At 26.3% G+C, this 20,226-nt stretch overlaps 1 protein-coding gene across 2 annotated transcripts in view; it reads left to right on the top strand.

The window, feature by feature from the left end:
* LOC111616708 (translation initiation factor eIF-2B subunit epsilon-like) overlaps positions 1-20,226 on the top strand; it is a 74,296-nt gene that overhangs the window by 30,412 nt on the left and 23,658 nt on the right. The window contains exons 8-15 of one of the 2 annotated variants that reach the window (XM_023358091.1): positions 2,158-2,258; positions 5,760-5,905; positions 8,319-8,433; positions 10,044-10,238; positions 10,343-10,433; positions 13,296-13,494; positions 16,539-16,703; positions 17,544-17,803. In XM_023358091.1, coding sequence (XP_023213859.1) covers positions 2,158-2,258; positions 5,760-5,905; positions 8,319-8,433; positions 10,044-10,238; positions 10,343-10,433; positions 13,296-13,494; positions 16,539-16,703; positions 17,544-17,600 — 1,069 coding nt within the window. In that variant the 3' untranslated portion in view covers positions 17,601-17,803. Of the gene's footprint in view, positions 1-2,157; positions 2,259-5,759; positions 5,906-8,318; positions 8,434-10,043; positions 10,239-10,342; positions 10,434-13,295; positions 13,495-16,538; positions 16,704-17,543; positions 17,804-20,226 lie in introns of those variants that run through there. The other variant, XM_023358084.1, reaches the window with a different exon arrangement.

The following is a 20,226-nucleotide window of genomic DNA, read 5'->3' as shown; positions in this document are numbered from 1 at the left end:
ACATGTAATTTTTACCTCTACAACATAACACTAAGATCAAATAAGTTATTGTTCTTTACTGGCAACACTTGATAATAATATCAATTCTATGTATTAACAATTGAATATATCCTTTTTTTCAAGGTGCACTGAAAAATGCCATGATGCAAATGTCACTAACTTAAAAGTAGCCAATACTTCTTTAATTAAAATTTAACTATAAATGAAAATTAGCTATTGGGAAGTGGTTAATATGTACATGAATTTGCACGTATAATATCTTTACAAAAATTCTGCTATTTGGCATCATTGCTATGTTATTTTTTGTAACTTGTCACCTTCTCAATCTACATTAAGTTGAGTTTGTGGGACTTTACTATATTAATCCTTTAAATCTTGGAATGGAAATAATATAAATTTAAAAATTAAATATTAAATTAAAATAAATAAACAAATTGATAATATTTTAAGTAAATTCAGATTTATTTTCAATAAAATCTAAAAACTTGAATTACTATAAGAAATGATTTATTGAATACAATAAAATGCTTCTTGTTTAGATTAAAATGTATAAGTGAGCTGTATAATGGTCTCTTTATTTCTAGACTTATCATACTGTCATCAGACACAAGACCAGCCTCAATATATCAATTTATTTTTAATAATACGCATTTTGGACTTACAGTCCCTTTTCAGCTTTTTTACAAGTTTTCCACAAAATTGATATTTTTACAATTTCAAATCATACAAAGGAAGTTTGACATTTGGCAATAATCATTTACAATTTTATCAATTAAAGTATTCAATTAAAAGTGTTGGAGTCATGTTTATAACAATGCAAGACATAATTAAAACAATAAAGTAATAAATACACAAGCTGGCCAACCGTTATAATTACAACATATGAAAGCCCTTAAAATAACAAAGTAATATATGGCACTTTCAAAGTTAATGATTAATTGAAGTTGAAAGATATTTTTATATTAAGATTAAAAGTATATAATAATAAATATAACTAATCCAATAATCATTTAAAATTTTCTGTAATCGCAAGAATGGAGTTAGATAGATGAAAGCCAAGACCAAATATGGAAAGATTAGGGGCAGGAGGCTTGATTAACTATATATAAACTTCCAGTGCAAACCAGAAGTCATGTTATTTCAATTAAAAAATTTTTCCTGAAAGAAGTTAGATAGATGACCTGCACAACATTATTGCTAACGGAAAAGTATGATGTAGTACAGGGACAAGGCAAAACTTTCATATATTTGATGAATTCAAGAAGCATCTAAAAGGTTGCAGTTTTATCTTGGATGCAGAGATGCAGGAAGTGGTCACAGACTTCCTGAAGTAGAAACCAAAGACTTCTATAAGCATAGAATCATAGGGGTTGTTACTCAGTGGAATAAATGCCTCAATGTGGGTTGTAGTGATATTGGATCTACTCTTCCTCCCTAACTGCGGTCTTGTCAGCCCATACCCAACCTCTTTACAAGCAGTCGTGAAAGTAATTAATAAGGGTAGACAAAGAGTTGTAAAAAAGGGAGAAAGTAATTAGACAACCAGACAAAGAGCCATAAAAGAAATGGGAGAAAAACCAGGGAGAGAGGGATGAAGGTTGAAGAAGGAGAGTCAGAGTAAAGGTGGGAGGATGGTATAGTGAAGAGAGAAGTGGTGGAGTTTGAAAGTAAGCAAGGAAGGATAAGAAGAATCTCATTAACTACATAGGATTGAGTTTCTACCATATGTGATCAAGTGTAATTAAAGTTTGGTTTTTGCTAAGATATTTGACTGTTTCAATTTGGTACAACGATCTGACAGGAAGGAATTCGTGAATGCAGACTAGATTCTCTACACTGGTGATCATTACTTTTAACTTATAGGTAACAGTTTGCAAATAAATATGCTGGCTCACTTTTATTTGACTTTTTCTAATACATTTTGATTGAATAAAGTTATTGAATCTTCTGTTTACTGATTTGTTGATAATAAATGAAATGCAATACTATAGAACATTATATTTAAAAAAATAAATTGAAATTAAAATTCTTTATAAGATTGAATTATTATTAATTTGAATATAAGCATTATAGGATATTGAATGTTTTTAAATTTAAACTCACTGATAAACAATAGTTTTATATAATTAAAGTAATGATAATTATTATTTTTCATAGGGGATGTATTCTTGAAAAAAATGTTGTAATTGCTCAAGGGACTAAAATAGGAACAAATACTAGAATATATAATTCTGTCATTGGATCAAATTGTAAAATAGGTAAGACATATAATATATTATTGTATTATATTCTTGAACATTTATTATAAATTATAAAATTGTAATATAAATTATGAAAAAATTAATTTATTTGAATAATGTTTAATTTTTAATAGTTATTGACTATGCTAATTATAATTGATTAAATTTGTAATTTATAAATTTATACAGCTAAAACAAATTATATTGCTGCTATTTATATAGATTTTTTTTGTTTAACTTCTTGCTTTTGTATTAGTCAGAATTATTGTAAGATGGTAAAGCCAATTTCAAGATTAATGGTTTAATTATAATTTAATGCTCAAATTTAGAAAACTTTTTGATATTTAAAATAATGTCACATACAGTAGAGTTTCAGAAACATTAATAGCTCAACACTCCATAAAACTCATCTTGTTGTAAAAAAAAAATACATGTAATTTTTACCTCTACAACATAACACTAAGATCAAATAAGTTATTGTTCTTTACTGGCAACACTTGATAATAATATCAATTCTATGTATTAACAATTGAATATATCCTTTTTTTCAAGGTGCACTGAAAAATGCCATGATGCAAATGTCACTAACTTAAAAGTAGCCAATACTTCTTTAATTAAAATTTAACTATAAATGAAAATTAGCTATTGGGAAGTGGTTAATATGTACATGAATTTGCACGTATAATATCTTTACAAAAATTCTGCTATTTGGCATCATTGCTATGTTATTTTTTGTAACTTGTCACCTTCTCAATCTACATTAAGTTGAGTTTGTGGGACTTTACTATATTAATCCTTTAAATCTTGGAATGGAAATAATATAAATTTAAAAATTAAATATTAAATTAAAATAAATAAACAAATTGATAATATTTTAAGTAAATTCAGATTTATTTTCAATAAAATCTAAAAACTTGAATTACTATAAGAAATGATTTATTGAATACAATAAAATGCTTCTTGTTTAGATTAAAATGTATAAGTGAGCTGTATAATGGTCTCTTTATTTCTAGACTTATCATACTGTCATCAGACACAAGACCAGCCTCAATATATCAATTTATTTTTAATAATACGCATTTTGGACTTACAGTCCCTTTTCAGCTTTTTTACAAGTTTTCCACAAAATTGATATTTTTACAATTTCAAATCATACAAAGGAAGTTTGACATTTGGCAATAATCATTTACAATTTTATCAATTAAAGTATTCAATTAAAAGTGTTGGAGTCATGTTTATAACAATGCAAGACATAATTAAAACAATAAAGTAATAAATACACAAGCTGGCCAACCGTTATAATTACAACATATGAAAGACACTTAAAATAACAAAGTAATATATGGCACTTTCAAAGTTAATGATTAATTGAAGTTGAAAGATATTTTTATATTAAGATTAAAAGTATATAATAATAAATATAACTAATCCAATAATCATTTAAAATGAAAACAAACAGCCAGATTCCTTTATCAAGTATTAAGCTAAATAATTTAAATTAATTTTAGAATATTATGGAAGAAATCACATCTTGATAAATGTATTATGTTAGTTAAACACTATTAATAAGTACATGCTTTATTTCAATTAAGTTTCACAAAACATTATAATTTAAATATTTTCAAGTCTGTTAGGCTTATTCTTCAAGAATTGAATGCAGTAAAATTGTTACAATGCTTTAAAAAAATAAATATTTCTTATTGCAAGTATTCTAATATAATCATAAAAAAAGCATTTTAACATCAAATAATAAACATCAAACCATGTAAATATACAAAGTTAGTAAAAATTATATGAAATGAATATAAATAAAATAGAATAAATAAAAATTGAAACAAAAATTTAGCAGTTTTTACAATGATTTTGAATGAATTCTGAATAAAGTTATGCAAAAGAAGTTTGATTAACAAAAGGTAGTGTTAAATTCATAATCTAACTTTATTTAAGTTTTTATGCAATCATAAAATTTGAAATAAGAGAGATTTTTAAAATTATCAGTAAAGAATTTTGACTACTTTCTACTTCCTAGAGAATATTAAAGAACAGATAAACTCAAAACTTATTCATTTTAATTACAGAATTAGTGAAGAATTTTACTTGAGGATTTGAGTCAGATCAGAGTTGCTTTATTTCAGAGTAAATATTATTGTAAGAAGGAATGTTAAGATGCTTTTAAATAAGAAACAGAATCAATCTCTAATCAGATAATTTTAAAACTAAGTTTTAACCTATTAGTTTACTTTTGAGTTTCAGTTTCAGTTGTTATTTTATACTGAACAACAGTATTTATTCTATTTTAGACTTCATTTTATATATTTGTTGTTAAATATCAATACAAAAAATAGTCTTGATAAGGAAAAATTCCTTAACTCAAAATTTTTACTAACTCATATTTTATTCTTCTCCTATCTTAACTCTCATAGACTCAATGAATTCCATGTTTCTGTAAGTTGAAGTAGTTTTAAGAACACATTTCACTAACTCAAAATTAAGATTTGGAACTTTATTTTCTGATTAATTTTGCAAGCTTTATTTTTTTTGCATTTTTAAGGAAATGTATTACAATATAAAGTTGGAGATTAGTATTGCATAGAATTACATTTCTGCACAACATAAAATTCAAAATTTTAATGTTGATTTTTACCTAAAGAAACAATCTATTCTCAAATACAAATTGACCAATCAAATCATAGCACTTTAAAATCACTCTTTTTTAAAGTCTTAGATTTTGAAAATTTAAAAATGTAATGACTGCATCTGTGATTTTATAATTTACTGAGTTATTGCCCAATGAAATTTATGAGTTTTCTGTATGTATCTCCTTATTTGGAATTAAATATTCATACTGTATAAATTTCACTATAAAGTTTGAATCACATTTAATATTTTCATTGCTGATAGTGACCAGTTAATTAGTTTATTGATCATTTTCATTATGAAGTACTGTACATAGAAATGGTAAACAAGAAAAAACTAAAGGTTTTGTTGATAGCTGAAAAATTATAAATCATAAAGACCTTACTACAAAATCTAATATTTAGATTTTGAATTATGCTAATAAACTATTTTACATTTATCTTATTTATTATAGACTGTAAATAGTTTAAAAATTATATGATATGCAACAAAGCTCAAATATCTGAGATTTTAAATAAAAAAAGAAAGTTTTTTTTAATTAGTTTAAATTAATAATAAGATTTTATAAAATGTGAATTATTTTTTCAGACTAATATAAAATTATAACTTCATGAAAGTGGAAATATTTTGATATGGTTTAATAATTTTTAAAAAGATAATAAGTGAGTTTATGTAAAAAAAGATTTTATTTATTTTTTGCTTATTAATGAAACAAGTTATTTATATGTAAATCAAAGATTACAATAAGAAATTTGTAGCAGTCTTAACATAAACTGATAATCAGTTCAGAGAACAAATATATTTATCATAATATACATTATAATTATGTACAGATTTTTATATATCAAAATAATGTAAAATTTTTTAAAATTAAAATTACAGGTAATAATGTCACAATTGAAAATTCATATTTATGGAATAATGTAGAAATTGGAGACAGCTGTAATTTAAGAAAATGTATCTTGGCTGATAATGTTTTAATAAAACAAAACGTGAAGATTTTACCTGGTTGTGTGTTATCAGATAAGGTGAGAGAAAATCTGTTAATAATTATTTCATTTCAATATAATTTGTTTATGTATTTAACTATGTATAAAGAGCAATGTTTTTCTTTAATGGTTCTTAGATTGAATTAATATTTTATTGATAGTATGCTAGTTATTTTAAGAATCAGCTAAAAATTATTTGAATAAAGAAACTGTATTAATATGATTTATGTTCTGCCTAAATGATACACATTGAATTAAACTATTTAAAATTTAATTTGAAATCTAGTTTAAATTATTTTTTATGATGATATAAGCACTTCTCTTGCTATAAATAAAATACAAAATTAGATAATGTCATACATTCCACCCCAAAATATCAATTGGATTTCTATAAATCAATTAATTTCTATCTATATTTGAGTTGCTGGTTTACATAATGTTATCTATTGGCAAAAAATTTAACAAAATAATAAACTAAATATAATTTTTTACAAAAAAAGGATATAATTTTAAAAAATAAATTATATTCACTTAATTACTGCAACAAAGACCCACTATATCATTACTTACACAGATAGCATATAGCCAAACCTCTGATCACGTGCAGAACCATCACAACCTATCCAACAGGGATCACTTTTCAAGTATTAATAGTACACCAGTGTTAATTAGTAGTTGTTGACAATATTCTCTTCTGGGAGGAGGTCAACGACTAATTTCAGTCAAATTACTTCAACCCCCTTCCGCAACAGTCCCTTTTTTCTATCAGACCAGTGGTATGGTTGCATTTGAATAGGAAAATTACATAATACGAAGTTAACAGCCTGCACAAAATATGTTTTAAGTGGTTTTTGAAGATGCCAAGTTTAAATATTTGGTCTGTTTTATGCAAAATTTGATTCATTGGCAAATTACCATTTAATATTTTCCTGTAGAAGGTAGAGTTTCTTGGAGTTAACATTAGGAAAAAAAATCATATCTTAAAAAATTTAAGATATCACATTTGCAATTGGTGTCTACTTGACCAATGAAACATGACAATGATATATGGTTTTCATTTTAGTATTTGTTATATTATAGTATTTGATTTATGTAACTACAAAGATTATCTTACATAAGGATTTATGACACCGAATGACCAATCTAACACATTTTAAAAATTCTTTACTCTTCTATTGTACACAATTTAAAAATTTTTTAAATGTGATTGCACACTTCTTACATAAGATAATCTTTGTAAATATAAATCAAAAACTATAATATAATATAATAATAGAAGGGTTAGAAGTAGGAAATAATCTAATAACCTTAATCTTTGTTGTTGTTATTTTTTACCTGAGCAGTGCCGGGTAAAAAATATTTTTTGGGCTCAACTGCTAGTTTTAGATAAAGGGTTTCTGAGGTACTTGAAACTTGAGGCATTATCAAGGAGTATCTAAGATTATTTATTAGAGAGAGAAATATTTTTATCAGTCTCCAAAATACATTTTTTCAAATATAATCTTAAGAAAATATAATTTATTTGTAATATCATTTAAAATGAAATATTTATTTTAAGTTTTAGCAAATGAAACTAATCTAGACTAAAGCTGATTTTCAATAAAATCTAAAAACTTGAATTACTATAAGAAATGATTTATTGAATACAATAAAATGCTTCTTGTTTAGATTAAAATGTATAAGTGAGCTGTATAATGGTCTCTTTATTTCTAGACTTATCATACTGTCATCAGACACAAGACCAGCCTCAATATATCAATTTATTTTTAATAATACGCATTTTGGACTTACAGTCCCTTTTCAGCTTTTTTACAAGTTTTCCACAAAATTGATATTTTTACAATTTCAAATCATACAAAGGAAGTTTGACATTTGGCAATAATCATTTACAATTTTATCAATTAAAGTATTCAATTAAAAGTGTTGGAGTCATGTTTATAACAATGCAAGACATAATTAAAACAATAAAGTAATAAATACACAAGCTGGCCAACCGTTATAATTACAACATATGAAAGACACTTAAAATAACAAAGTAATATATGGCACTTTCAAAGTTAATGATTAATTGAAGTTGAAAGATATTTTTATATTAAGATTAAAAGTATATAATAATAAATATAACTAATCCAATAATCATTTAAAATGAAATATTTATTTTAAGTTTTAGCAAATGAAACTAATATATTTTATTATAAATTACTGTTTATTAACTTAAATTTATTGAATCTGCTTGTACCTTGCGAACTCTTTTGTAAATATATGATTTCTTGTATATCTCAAACTAAATAGTTGGTCAACATTTAAAACTTCTTAAAATATAAATTTAGATTGCTGATTTTATCTCAGATATTGGGTGTTTTTAATGTAAAATATTGTTTCAGTATTAATTATTGTCAATTTTGTATGATGAAAGCTTAAATACAATTTAACTTAAGTTTTACTAATGTAGGTGATTGTAGGACCAGATATTACACTTCCAGAATGTACATTATTACAGTATGAATTTCTTGAAGAATTGGAAGACTTTGCAGAGGATATTATTTCTGAAACCCCCAAAGACAATGGTAAATTTAAAAATTTAATTTTTCCAGAACATTTTTTTGTCTTAATATAAAATAATTCTCTCTCAAACTTTTTTATTATTTTTCATTTTAAGCCTCTATACTATGAATATCTTCATACGTCTTTTATCAAACACACATGAATGTATAAAACAAAATTTATTCAGAAAGCCAAGCAATAAATTTCGAAACATTTCCAGAATTTCTACTATAAGTTTTATCTTTAATGATAATATACTAGAATAGTTACAAAAATATTCTCTCTAATTAGAAGTTATTTTCACAATAATATACAGCTTATCAAGTACAATAAGATTGAGTTTTAGTTTAAGTTCTATTGTAAAAACATTAATTTTAGACTGTTTCTTATGATGATGTAATGAGAAACAAAATTATTTGCTGATTAAGCTGAAGTATAGAAACTGTCATATATGATTATATAACATGTCACATTTTTTTTTGTAATGTAAATTAATATTTCAACTATATTTCAATAATAATACATAATAATTGAATTTTTTATGTATATATCTGAGTTTTGATGAAATTTTTGTTTAAACAATATTGGATTATCTAAGTAGTTATCTTGTCAGAAAGGTAGATTTATTTAAAATTTTTGTTTAGATAAAATGAATGTTGACTAAATTTTATGAAACTTTTGTAATTTCCAATAAACAGTTATTTTTTGTTTTACATTTCATTTTCCAAATATCTGACAACAAAGAATAAATCTGAAATAAAATCATCAGAAAAAAAGTTTTTGAAACAAAGTGTTTAATTGATTAAATTTTTTGTCTTTTCTATAGAATAAGCTTAATTAGTTTTCTTTTGTTTTATTATGTGAACTCAGGTGATACATCTAATGCAGTAATTATAAAATTTACATACAAAAATATAAGGGGTACTTGAGAAACAACTAATGGGCTAATAGGGTACATCAACAAAAAAGGTTGAGAACCACTGCTTTAAACTATACTATTTTTAAACGTACTATAAGAAATTTATATAGCACAGTGTGATTATAAAGTCCCTCCACAGCAGGTGGGGAAATGGAAGGAGCTTCCAGGAATGAAGTAATGAAGTGATAGACAGGTCATGTGTTGAAGGAGATAAAGTAAATTATGATGTCATCACTTAGCCAAGAATTTTTTGACAACATTAGAAATTTCAAAAAAGTAAAATTTGAGAAAATCTGCATTACTTTCTTTTTTTAAGTTTTACAAAATTTTCTATTTCTCATTTCAAATCTTTGACCAAAAATTCATCTACAATGTATGTAACTGTTTACTTATATTTTATCAAATTCTTTTTTAAGTATGTGTATAAATATCATGTATTTATAAATTATAATTTGAATTATAAATGTTGATATGTTTACAGTAAGTAGCTATGAACATTATCTGTATGGTCACTAAGTTCTGTTGTTTGTGTTATATTTTCTCTATTACCTATTATCATTTACAAATCGATCATATAATTTGCAACATATAGTACATAAAGCTATATATTGTCTAATTATTATCTATTTTGTTTGTTATGATGATGACGATTATGAAATGATTACAGAAATATAAAATACTAAGTTACATTATAATTCGATAATCTATTTTTAGCATCAAATGTAGCATTAATTGGAATAGAAGGACATGGTGTTTGCTACCAAAAAACCAATAACAATTTTCCTGAAAGTGAAATATTAGACATCTGGGGACAGTCAATAAATTCTGATGATGAAATGAGTTCTATTGCATCTTCTAATGTTGATGAATTATCTGATGGTGTTAGTCCTGTTCCAGATGATACAAATAGTATGTTTTTAAGTTTTACAAAATAAATATAATTTGCTTAATAATTAGTTTAAGTAAAACCATATTTTATGTGAAATTAATATTTAATTATATTTGCAACTTAGTGTTTTATGCAGAAGTACTGGATAGTCTTCAACGTGGAGTAGAAGAAAAAATTAAATGTGAAAATTTAATTTTAGAAATTAATTCTTCAAAGTAAGTTGATCTGAAGAAACGTATGCAAAATTTTTAATTATTTAATTTTTCTATTTGTTTGTTTTTATAAAAGAGGTGAAAGATTTCTTAATGTTTTCTAAACTAAATAGTAAAGTGTCACAAAAATATAAGCATTATACAGCTTGAACTTCACACCAAATATCACATAAAAAGAAAGTAAAAACACTTAACAGTTTTTTATTTTTGCTAGCATTAACTTATGTTCACTATCTTTAAGTGAATAAAATGTAAAAATAGAACACAATGTTCTAATGCAAATGAAACACCTATTATTTAAATTGATAATAATGAAATTAAAAATCTTTATTAGCATACTCAATTATGCTAGATGTTGTATTATCATGCAGTTCATGCGTAGATATACACCCATGTTAAAGGTTGATGGTAGATGTGTTATCTATTTAACCATTTATATAGAACAACCCACATGCTGTGCAGGTCATGTCTGGAAATGTTGCTTGACTTGTCCAGCATGTGAGTTGCCCTATTTAAATTGGCTTACTGTGCTTTCATTTTGATCATTGCTTCCAAATTTTGTTTCTTAATTATTTCAGGTGGGGTATGATTCATTTCTATGAGGATATATCAATTTTTCTGTACCTTAAAAATTTACTAATGGTTTCATAAAATATGTCATAAACTAAATCAATCTTAGCCTGAATAGTTAAAGAATTTACTTCAAGAAATGTCCACTCAAAAGAACATATGTAGTTAGCAGCCTGCTTAAAGTTAAAGTGAGGCCATAATGGAACTCTTGTAAAATGTCTGGGATTGTTGATGGCAGCACAATCAGTAATTCCAGGCAGATGTTTATTTTACATTATAGTTATCTTTAGTATGTTGATTGTTTTTTTTTTCAACCTCTGATGGTCCATGAAACAAAGACAAGTGTAAATAACAAAATGAATTTATTATCAAAAGTTAGGTACAAACATGGTTACTTTTCAACATTATCACCATGAAGATTGAGGCATTTTCATATCTGTGGATGAGCTTTGCAATCCCCTCTTCATAGAATGTTGCTGCTAGTGACTTGAGATGGGCCTTAACCTATTGGATGGTTAAAGTTTTCTTCGTTGCATGTGATGCCATGTTGAATTTTCATCGATGTTAAGCCTAATGAAAATAATACGTTTTTGAAAAGAATAATTGTGGCTATTGTATCATTCAAAATTATTTTTTTATTTTGCACAAATATAAAATAGTAATATATATAGTAAATAGTAAATATATTAATAAATGTAATAATAAAAAAGATTAAATTTTAAAAGTTACTTTTAATATAAAAATGATAATGACTAGCAACATCTAGTTTCAAAAATGTTCTGATGCTGAAACAAGATATTTTGGGTCAAACAGTTGAGGTCAGAGGTCATGACCCCCAAGATATCTCGGGAATAACACAGGATAAGCTAACATTGTTTTGATCGTCATTAGTCTGAAACCTCTGCCCTCCTAGCCACATTTTCAGTTCAGGAAAGAGGTGGAAGTCGCTTGGTGCTAAATCAGGACTGTACATTGGGTGTTTAAAAAGTTCCAAGCTGGGTGGAAGTCTTCACACACCTTTAATGTGTGAAGACTTCTACCTCTTTCCTGAACTGAAAATATGGCTAGGATGGCAGAGGTTCAAGACTAATGATGATCTTCAAAACAACATTGTTAAGGCCATCTCAATTCACTCACAGCAACATTTTATGAAGAGGGGATTGCAAAGCTCATCCATAGATATGACAAATGCCTTAATCTTCACAGTGATAATGTCAAAAAGTAACCATGTTTGTACCTAACTTTTGGTAATAAATTAATTTTGTTATTTACACTTGTCTTTGTTTAATGGACTATCGGAGGTTGAAAAAAAACTGCCCTCGTATGCTAAAGATAACCATAACATAAATTATTTCAAGATTTATTACCAGCATATTCAAGTAGTTTTAAATTTTTATGAGATAATAACTTTTTTTGTAGTTTTCTAAATATTTTGAAGCAATTAAGTTGTACACACAACTTGAGGCAATATTAACTGATAAGAATAAAAATTTTGGTATAAATTTTCTTCAACTGAAACTTCAAGCTATATTACTAGTAATAATTTGAATCATTCATTTCTGAAGACTAGCATAAATACATTTTCTGTTAACTTTTCCAGTTTCTGTCACTAGAACAGAATGATCATTTTCAAAACAAAAAAATAATAATTAAAAATTATTAAAGATCTCATACAGTTCAGGAATAACTTGAAGAAATATTGCTATCATTTCAATAAAATCAATTACTGAAAGAATCAGACTACTGAAGTGCTAATAAATGAATTTGCAAAGATAAAGACATACAAAGTTAGTTTGTTGGTTAATGAATGAATGAATGAATTTATTATTATTTTTCTGTATTCTGTGTATATAACTTGTAGTTTACATAAAAAATGTGAATAAGAAACCATTTCTTTTTTGTTTTGTATTAACAAACTTTTTATAAAAATGTATTTTTTATTTGTGATGTCATTTTTAATTTTTATTATTGGTTAAAAAGACACAAATTTTATGTTTGTACAAAGATGCTCTTAAGACTTGGTGCAGTCCCGTATGTACACAAATTTAGCAAATTTAGCTTTAATCTTATAAGAAACTGAACCTGAATCTTATTACAGTATTAATCAAATAATTGAGCTGGATTTATTCATTATCGGGCTACAATTTGGCTAATGAAATATACAACTGCTATGTATCTAAATTACATAACATTTGTATATTTAATTATTGAAACTGCAGTCTGATAATAAATCAGACTTGCTTATTTGATTTGGTTTTTAAATAAAAAACTAATTACTAAATTGCTTTTTCTTAGATATGCATATAATGTCACTATGAAAGAAGTTAACATGCTTGTCATGAAAGCTATTTTAGAGTTACCAAATCAGAAATCAGATGTATCACCTCAAGAATATTTTTTAAAACTTAAACCATTATTACTACAATTTATGCCTTTGATAAAAAATTATATAAAAAGTGAAGAATCTCAAATGGATTGTATTATTGCACTTGAGGTATGTGTTATTTTATTCTATTATTCATTTTTTTTTTTCATTATGAATTTTCTTTCTTGGTGGAAACTATTTATATAATGTAAACTTTATAATTAATTAATATTTTTATCTTTTATGTTAATAATGAAAATAAGTGTAAATAATCCAAAATTTAATTTTGATTTATTTACACTTTTATGTTTAGAATCCTTATAAGTCTCTCTACCAAACTTCAATAAATTAAGTAAAAACTACTGAATTACTGAAAGAAAAAAAAAATGTTCTCTAATTATGATTTTGTTTTGACATTATGCTAAGTAATAGTTTTATAGATGAACTAAGTGGCTTTGCTCTTCTGTCCACCTACAATGGCCAAATTCTTGCTTAGTTTCTCCATTGGCTGTCTCCACTTGTTTTCAATATAGACTATTCATAAAAAAACTTTCATTAATATGTATGTCATTATCTGTTTCACAGAAAAATGTTACACTTCCACAGTTACATGGTTTTGTTTCACCCACTTGTTCCTAATATAGACTTTTCATAATAAAAACTTCATGGCAATTCAATCCCCTGTGAGGGACTAATTTTCACTCATTTTACTCTCTTTACTCAATATTCCACAGAATGGATGACTCAACCCCTATTCCTGCTCACTTTTCTCACTATCTCAGTCAAACTTCTGTACCCTGCTTGCTTTGCCCATTCTCCGTTCAAGTCACTTGCCCCTCAGCCCAAGCCCTTCTCATTTCACCCAAATCCCTTTGCTCTCTTGTTCAAAAATTTTGTGGCAGTTTTAAGCTGTGTTTTATATATAATAGAATTATGAATTATTGGTCCTGTTAAATATATATTATATTTAAGACATATTTTTATGGAAAATAACAGAATTTCAATGAATCAGGTTTTACAATAATGAAATATACAGTAATGCTTGTCTAAAATGGTACCTGAATAAAATAGAAACAGGACGACTTCAAAATGGATTTGTTTTCTATTTAAATTTCACTATGAGCTGGAAATCTGTTTAATGCAGAAACAGAAGAAGATTTTGTGTTTGAATAATGTAACTAAATGTGAGTAAAGCAGAACGTTAAAATTTCACTTAAAGACAGATATGTAAAATTTTCCCTACCTCAGAACATGACAAACTATTCTGAGGACAAATTCAAATCTTTTCATAGAAACAATGGTTATTTGATGAGGGGCATGTGGACACAAGGTCTTCATTAATATTAATGTTTGTTGGAATTAACAGAGAAAGAATCAAATTCAATAATCAAGAATTATTAATGTTTCTGAGGTTTGGGTTCTCAAGAACAAGTAACAAATGTAATTTCTTGAAAACAACAAAAATTAGATAACACAGTAGTGCTATCAATTCACCTTATATGGACTATGAGGGTAGTTAGTAACTAACTAGTACCAAGTATTCAAGAAAAAATCTATTAAAATTGTTGATAGTTATATAAATTGAAGTTAACAATTACAATATTAAAATTCCTTAAGAAGTGTAATCACAGAATAACTTGGTCTGTATATTACTGTAATGTGATAAGAATTTCCAACAACAGAGCATGACAATTTATTATTATTACAAGTTATTATTATTAAATACCTACTTACATAAAAGTGATTTTACTATAAAAAAATAACTCTATTCATNTAAAAGTGATTTTACTATAAAAAAATAACATAACAGTGACATTTATTTGGTAAAGTTGAAAATTTTTTAAATATTATATAAAACCTATTCAAAACAGAAAAAAATAATCAGTACAATGCAATTCTAGTTTGCACAGGTTTTACTTTATTGACATTATTTTTTATCAGTATATTTGTTATTCTAAAATATATATTAAATCATCCACAGACTAACAGATCAAACAGACTAAAATACATCAAATCACTATACCACCTAATGTTTGCTGAGCAAAGAAGTTTTTATTACACTAACATTTTCAACCTTTTTTTAGTATACATCATCCTCAGGTTTTAGAATACAATGTAAATGTTCCAAAAATGGAACATACCATTTTTTTGAATCTATAACATTTTAAATTTAAAGACTTTTAAATAGAACTACATATATTAAAAATAATAAATAAATAAAATATACAGTAAACATCAAGTTAACCACAAGGAATACATGTTTTAAGGGTTGTTTTTAAGTTCCATTTTTTTTTTCTATTATATATTTCTGCACTGTTGGAAGTGCATTAGCATCGCTAGTGTTTAGGCACTATTTTTTTTATTTTGCTTTTGTAAATTTCTACTTTTACCATATCCAATGCAATGGGCAAACGTCATTAAAACAGTGTACTCTCCATCCATTGCTTTGGATAAGAAAAAGGTAGAAATTTATAAAAGCAAAATAAAAAAAATAGTGCCTAAACACTAAGGATGCTAACACACTTCCAAAATGTGGAAATATATAATAGAAAAATAATGGGTCTTAAAAACCCTTAAAACGTGTATTTTATTAATTTATTATTTTTAATATGCACAGTTCTAATTATTTGTTTAAAAAGTTTTAAATTTAAAATGTTATAGATTTGAAAAACAGTATGTTTCATTTTGGAACATTACATTGTATTCTAAACCTGAGGATGACCTATACCAAAAAGGTTGAAAACATCAGTGTAATAAAAACTTTTTGCTCAGTAAACATTAGGTGGTATAGTGATTTGATGTGTTTTATATATTAACTTAATTAGGTTTACATTCTTGAAGATAGATTGAAATTTTTCTGTATTATTATATTGCTATTGAATAATAATTTAATATTTTTCATTAAATTGGTTTTTCTTGAGAAAATCTTTTAAACTTATCATAAAAAGATATTGTGTGTTGAAATTGATTAATGCCTATAGATGTGTGTATTTTCGTGGTTAATAATTTTTTTAAAACTATTTTTATTATAATTGCAAGTTGCATAATGTGTACTACATCTTTGATAATGAGTCAAGTCATATAAAGTTAAATTGTTTTTAAAATATTCTCAAAAATTAAATTATCTAAAATCCATAAAACTGAAACACCATTAACAAGTTCATCATTTTCAGATATTTGCCATTTCTAATGAAAATGATAAAACAGCTTTATTGAAAATTTTACATCTTTTATATGAAAAAGATATTTTACCAGAAGAAGTCATTTTAAAATGGTATCAGCATCCATCTGTTTTAACAGAACATGATCCTGCACAACAAAAAGATATTAGGAAACAAGTAAGTTTTTGTCAACTAATGTCAAAATTTTATAAAATGCTCTAATTTATTAATAGTTTTAGTTTAATTTTTAAAAATACATACAGTACAATATTTAACTTACTATAGTGACTAATTATTATTAGTATATTATTTTTTCAAAATTAGTATTCATTGAAGATAAAATTTATTTTTCAGATAATAATAGATGACATAAATAACTAGTTGATCTCTACATGGAACATTATTCTATTTTAATGCTTGCCTTTTTTTATTTTTTATCTTTATATATAAATAAAAATAAAGGAAAATAAAAAACAACAAGCATTAAAATGGAATAATGTTTCACCAGAGATAACACAATATGGTTTCAGAAGAATAAGATTGCCAAATATAAATAAATAGTAAAATTTCAAAATTGTAAAAAGACATTGTCACATTTTAATTTTTAAAAAATATTTCAAAGAACAACAAGAAATGTTCACAATAATGAACGTTGGAATTGGAAATTTTAATGGAAATTTTATCATCTGTGGAACTTTTTTTTCATTATGAGCATCTTTTATTGTTCTTTGAAATATTTTTTTTATAAATAACCAGATTTATAATTTTTTTAAAAAATAATTTCGAGGATTAATTTAAATGTTTTCTTTGTAATATTTTTAATATAATAATTTACTAATTCACTTGATTATTTATTTTTAAAGCTTTTTACCCTATTATTGTTATAATTTTGTAAATTGATAAAATACAGATTAAAATATTTTTAATAATTTACAAAATTATATTTGTATGTAAATGAATATATTTTATTTTATATGTATTTAGGTTATTGCAATTAATTTGTGTCAATTTTTTTAGGTTGAATATTTATATGTTTTCATTCATTTAATTAATCTCAAATCATATAACAGATGAATTGGATGAAGTATATCTTTTATTTAATAAATTGGCTGATTTTGTTTGAGGTTGTCTATATCAGATTGAGATCTTATGAGCTCTTTGAATGTAGAAAGTATTTTGATAGAATCCTGTATTATGAATCTTTAATCACATGGAGTGCTTATTTATGGTTTTTGCATGCCAGCTGTAAATATTAAAAAAACAAAAAACTGGATTTTTTTGAAAGACAATAATATAATTTTTATGAATAAAAGATAAATATTTTTTGTTTTCCTTGTTTTATTTGTGAATTAATATGAATCTATAAAAGAAAATATTGATAGATATAAACATTAATAACAAGAACAAAGCAACATAAATTAGGATAAGGTTGTCTTTTAATTTTTGTCAGAAGAAAGTATTAAAATATGTAAAATTTGTCTTATTCCAATTTTATTGATTTTTTCTTGCCATTCTTTGATCTGTAAAAAAGTAAAAAAGAAATATATATATACAGGGTGCTCACCATGAACCTGACACATTTGTTTTGACTGCCATATCGAAGTGCAAGGCAGTAATCAGATGTCATGCATTCCATTAGACAGAGAAACTGTGGAAGTTATATAGGTAATTTTGAAAACCCGCCAAAGTGACTGTAGGTGGCGTGGCAGTAGTCAAATGCAAAATGGCTTCTCCACAAGAGCGGGCGCAAGCTGTGTAGTGGTACGCTGAAACAAATTCCGTGATTCAAGTGCAATGGAACATTCATCGCGTGTTTGGCAAGGTCCCACCCTCAAGGAACACTCTCAAGTTATGGAAACAACACTTTTTGACGAAGGGAGCCATGTTAAAATCACATGGCGGAGGCAATCCGGGGGTGCCCACTGAAAGAGTGAAAACTGTGAGAGAAACATTTTAAAGAAGACCATGGAAGTCCATACAGCACAAGAACTGCAGATGCCAAGGTCGACTGTTCATAAGGTAGTGTACGCGGACTTCATTTGCATGCGTACAAACTGCAGTTATTGCATGACATTAAACCTGACGATGGCATAAAGAGTCAGTCATTTGCTATTGACATGCTAAGGCACATTGACCAAGACAACCTTCTTATCATGCATTGTTTTCTCAGACGAAGCCACATTTCATTTATCTGGGAAAGTGAATACACACAATGCTCAAATTTGGGGATCACAAAACCCTCACTGCATCATAGAGCACATCCATGATAGCCCAAAATTAAATGTGTTGTGTGGACTGATGTGGAATTCGATCATAGGTCCCTTTCTCTTCATTAAAAAACAATGACTGTCATTACGTATCTAGATATGCTGGAACAATTTGTTGTACAGCAGATCATGCATTTGCAGCCAGATTTAATTTTCCAGCAGGACGGTGCCTTCCACATTGGAGCCTGCATGATCGATGTTTCCTCGATACACAGTTTCCTGGGTTGGATTGGGCATGGAGGACCTATACTGTGGCCTCAATTGCTGGATATTACGCCCTTAGACTTTTTCTTTCGGGGATTTGTCAAGGACAAGGTTTACAGCAGTGTCAAAATTCATGACCTTCAACATCTTGTGCGCATTTACGATGTTGTTGCCGTCACGCCCGAGATGCTCCAAAAAACCTGACAGGAAATGGAGTATAGACTTGATGTTCTACGTGCAACAAAGCTTATGTAGAGGTTCATTGATTTTTTTAATAAAACCTTTTGAGTTTTTTATCATAAAATGTGCATTACTTTACATCCTTCCTGAGCGGTAGATTTTTTACAACTGTTTCAAATGTGTCAGGTTCATGGTGGACACCCTGTATATTTAAAATGGTTTATGGTCAATAAAATTTTGATAACTACTATTGCTTTAAATCAATTGTGTTTATCAAAATGTAAGTTCAAACTTTAAATGTTCAAAAAAAACTCTCAACAATACAAAAAAAAATTTCATACTGTTTTGAGTGTGACTGATTTAGAACCAAATCTACTATATAAAGCTGAAAAACTGGGCATTTTCTTTCTTTCTGTCACTGTATGCCAAAAATGGCCGCTAGGGGCACCCCTAGCCATTATTTAAATTAACAATAAATTCAGTATATTATTATTTCATGCGGTTTTTAGCATTTTTGGCTGCATTTTAGTTGGGTACGTCATGAGAAATTCAGTATATTATTTTTATTTGTAATGGGCATTTATTATTTTTATTGCGGAATCACATTGCTGCCACTAGAACGCCCACTAGGTGGCATCCCGAGCTACTAGAATAGAAGGATTAGAAGTTTGAAATAATCTTAATCTTTGTTGTTTTTTGTCTGGGCCATGCTGGGTTCATCTACTGGTGCTATGATAATGTTGTAGCATTTTCAAAATCAAGATAATGCATTAAAGAAGTACGAAATGTGTTTATCTACTTGATTGGGAAATCTTTTTTGGTAATACATACCTGTAAATTTAGCTCATATTTAACTTTGATCTTATATAGTATATTTCATAAGGACCATTCCATTTTCCATTTTTATTTTATTTACAACTTGTTGGAGTACAACAAATCCTGGCGCCATATACATATAGCCAGGTGAAAAGCGAAGTTGATGATTACATAATAACGATACATTTAGTAGGATAAAATACATAATAAGGGAGTAGGGAAAAATAAGAAAA

The sequence above is a fragment of the Centruroides sculpturatus genome, unplaced genomic scaffold, assembly GCF_000671375.1.
Source record: "Centruroides sculpturatus isolate CEXI.00-Female unplaced genomic scaffold, Cexi_2.0 scaffold24, whole genome shotgun sequence".
NCBI classification, from domain to species: Eukaryota; Metazoa; Arthropoda; class Arachnida; order Scorpiones; family Buthidae; genus Centruroides; species Centruroides sculpturatus.
This window is presented reverse-complemented; position numbering and strand designations above follow the sequence as displayed.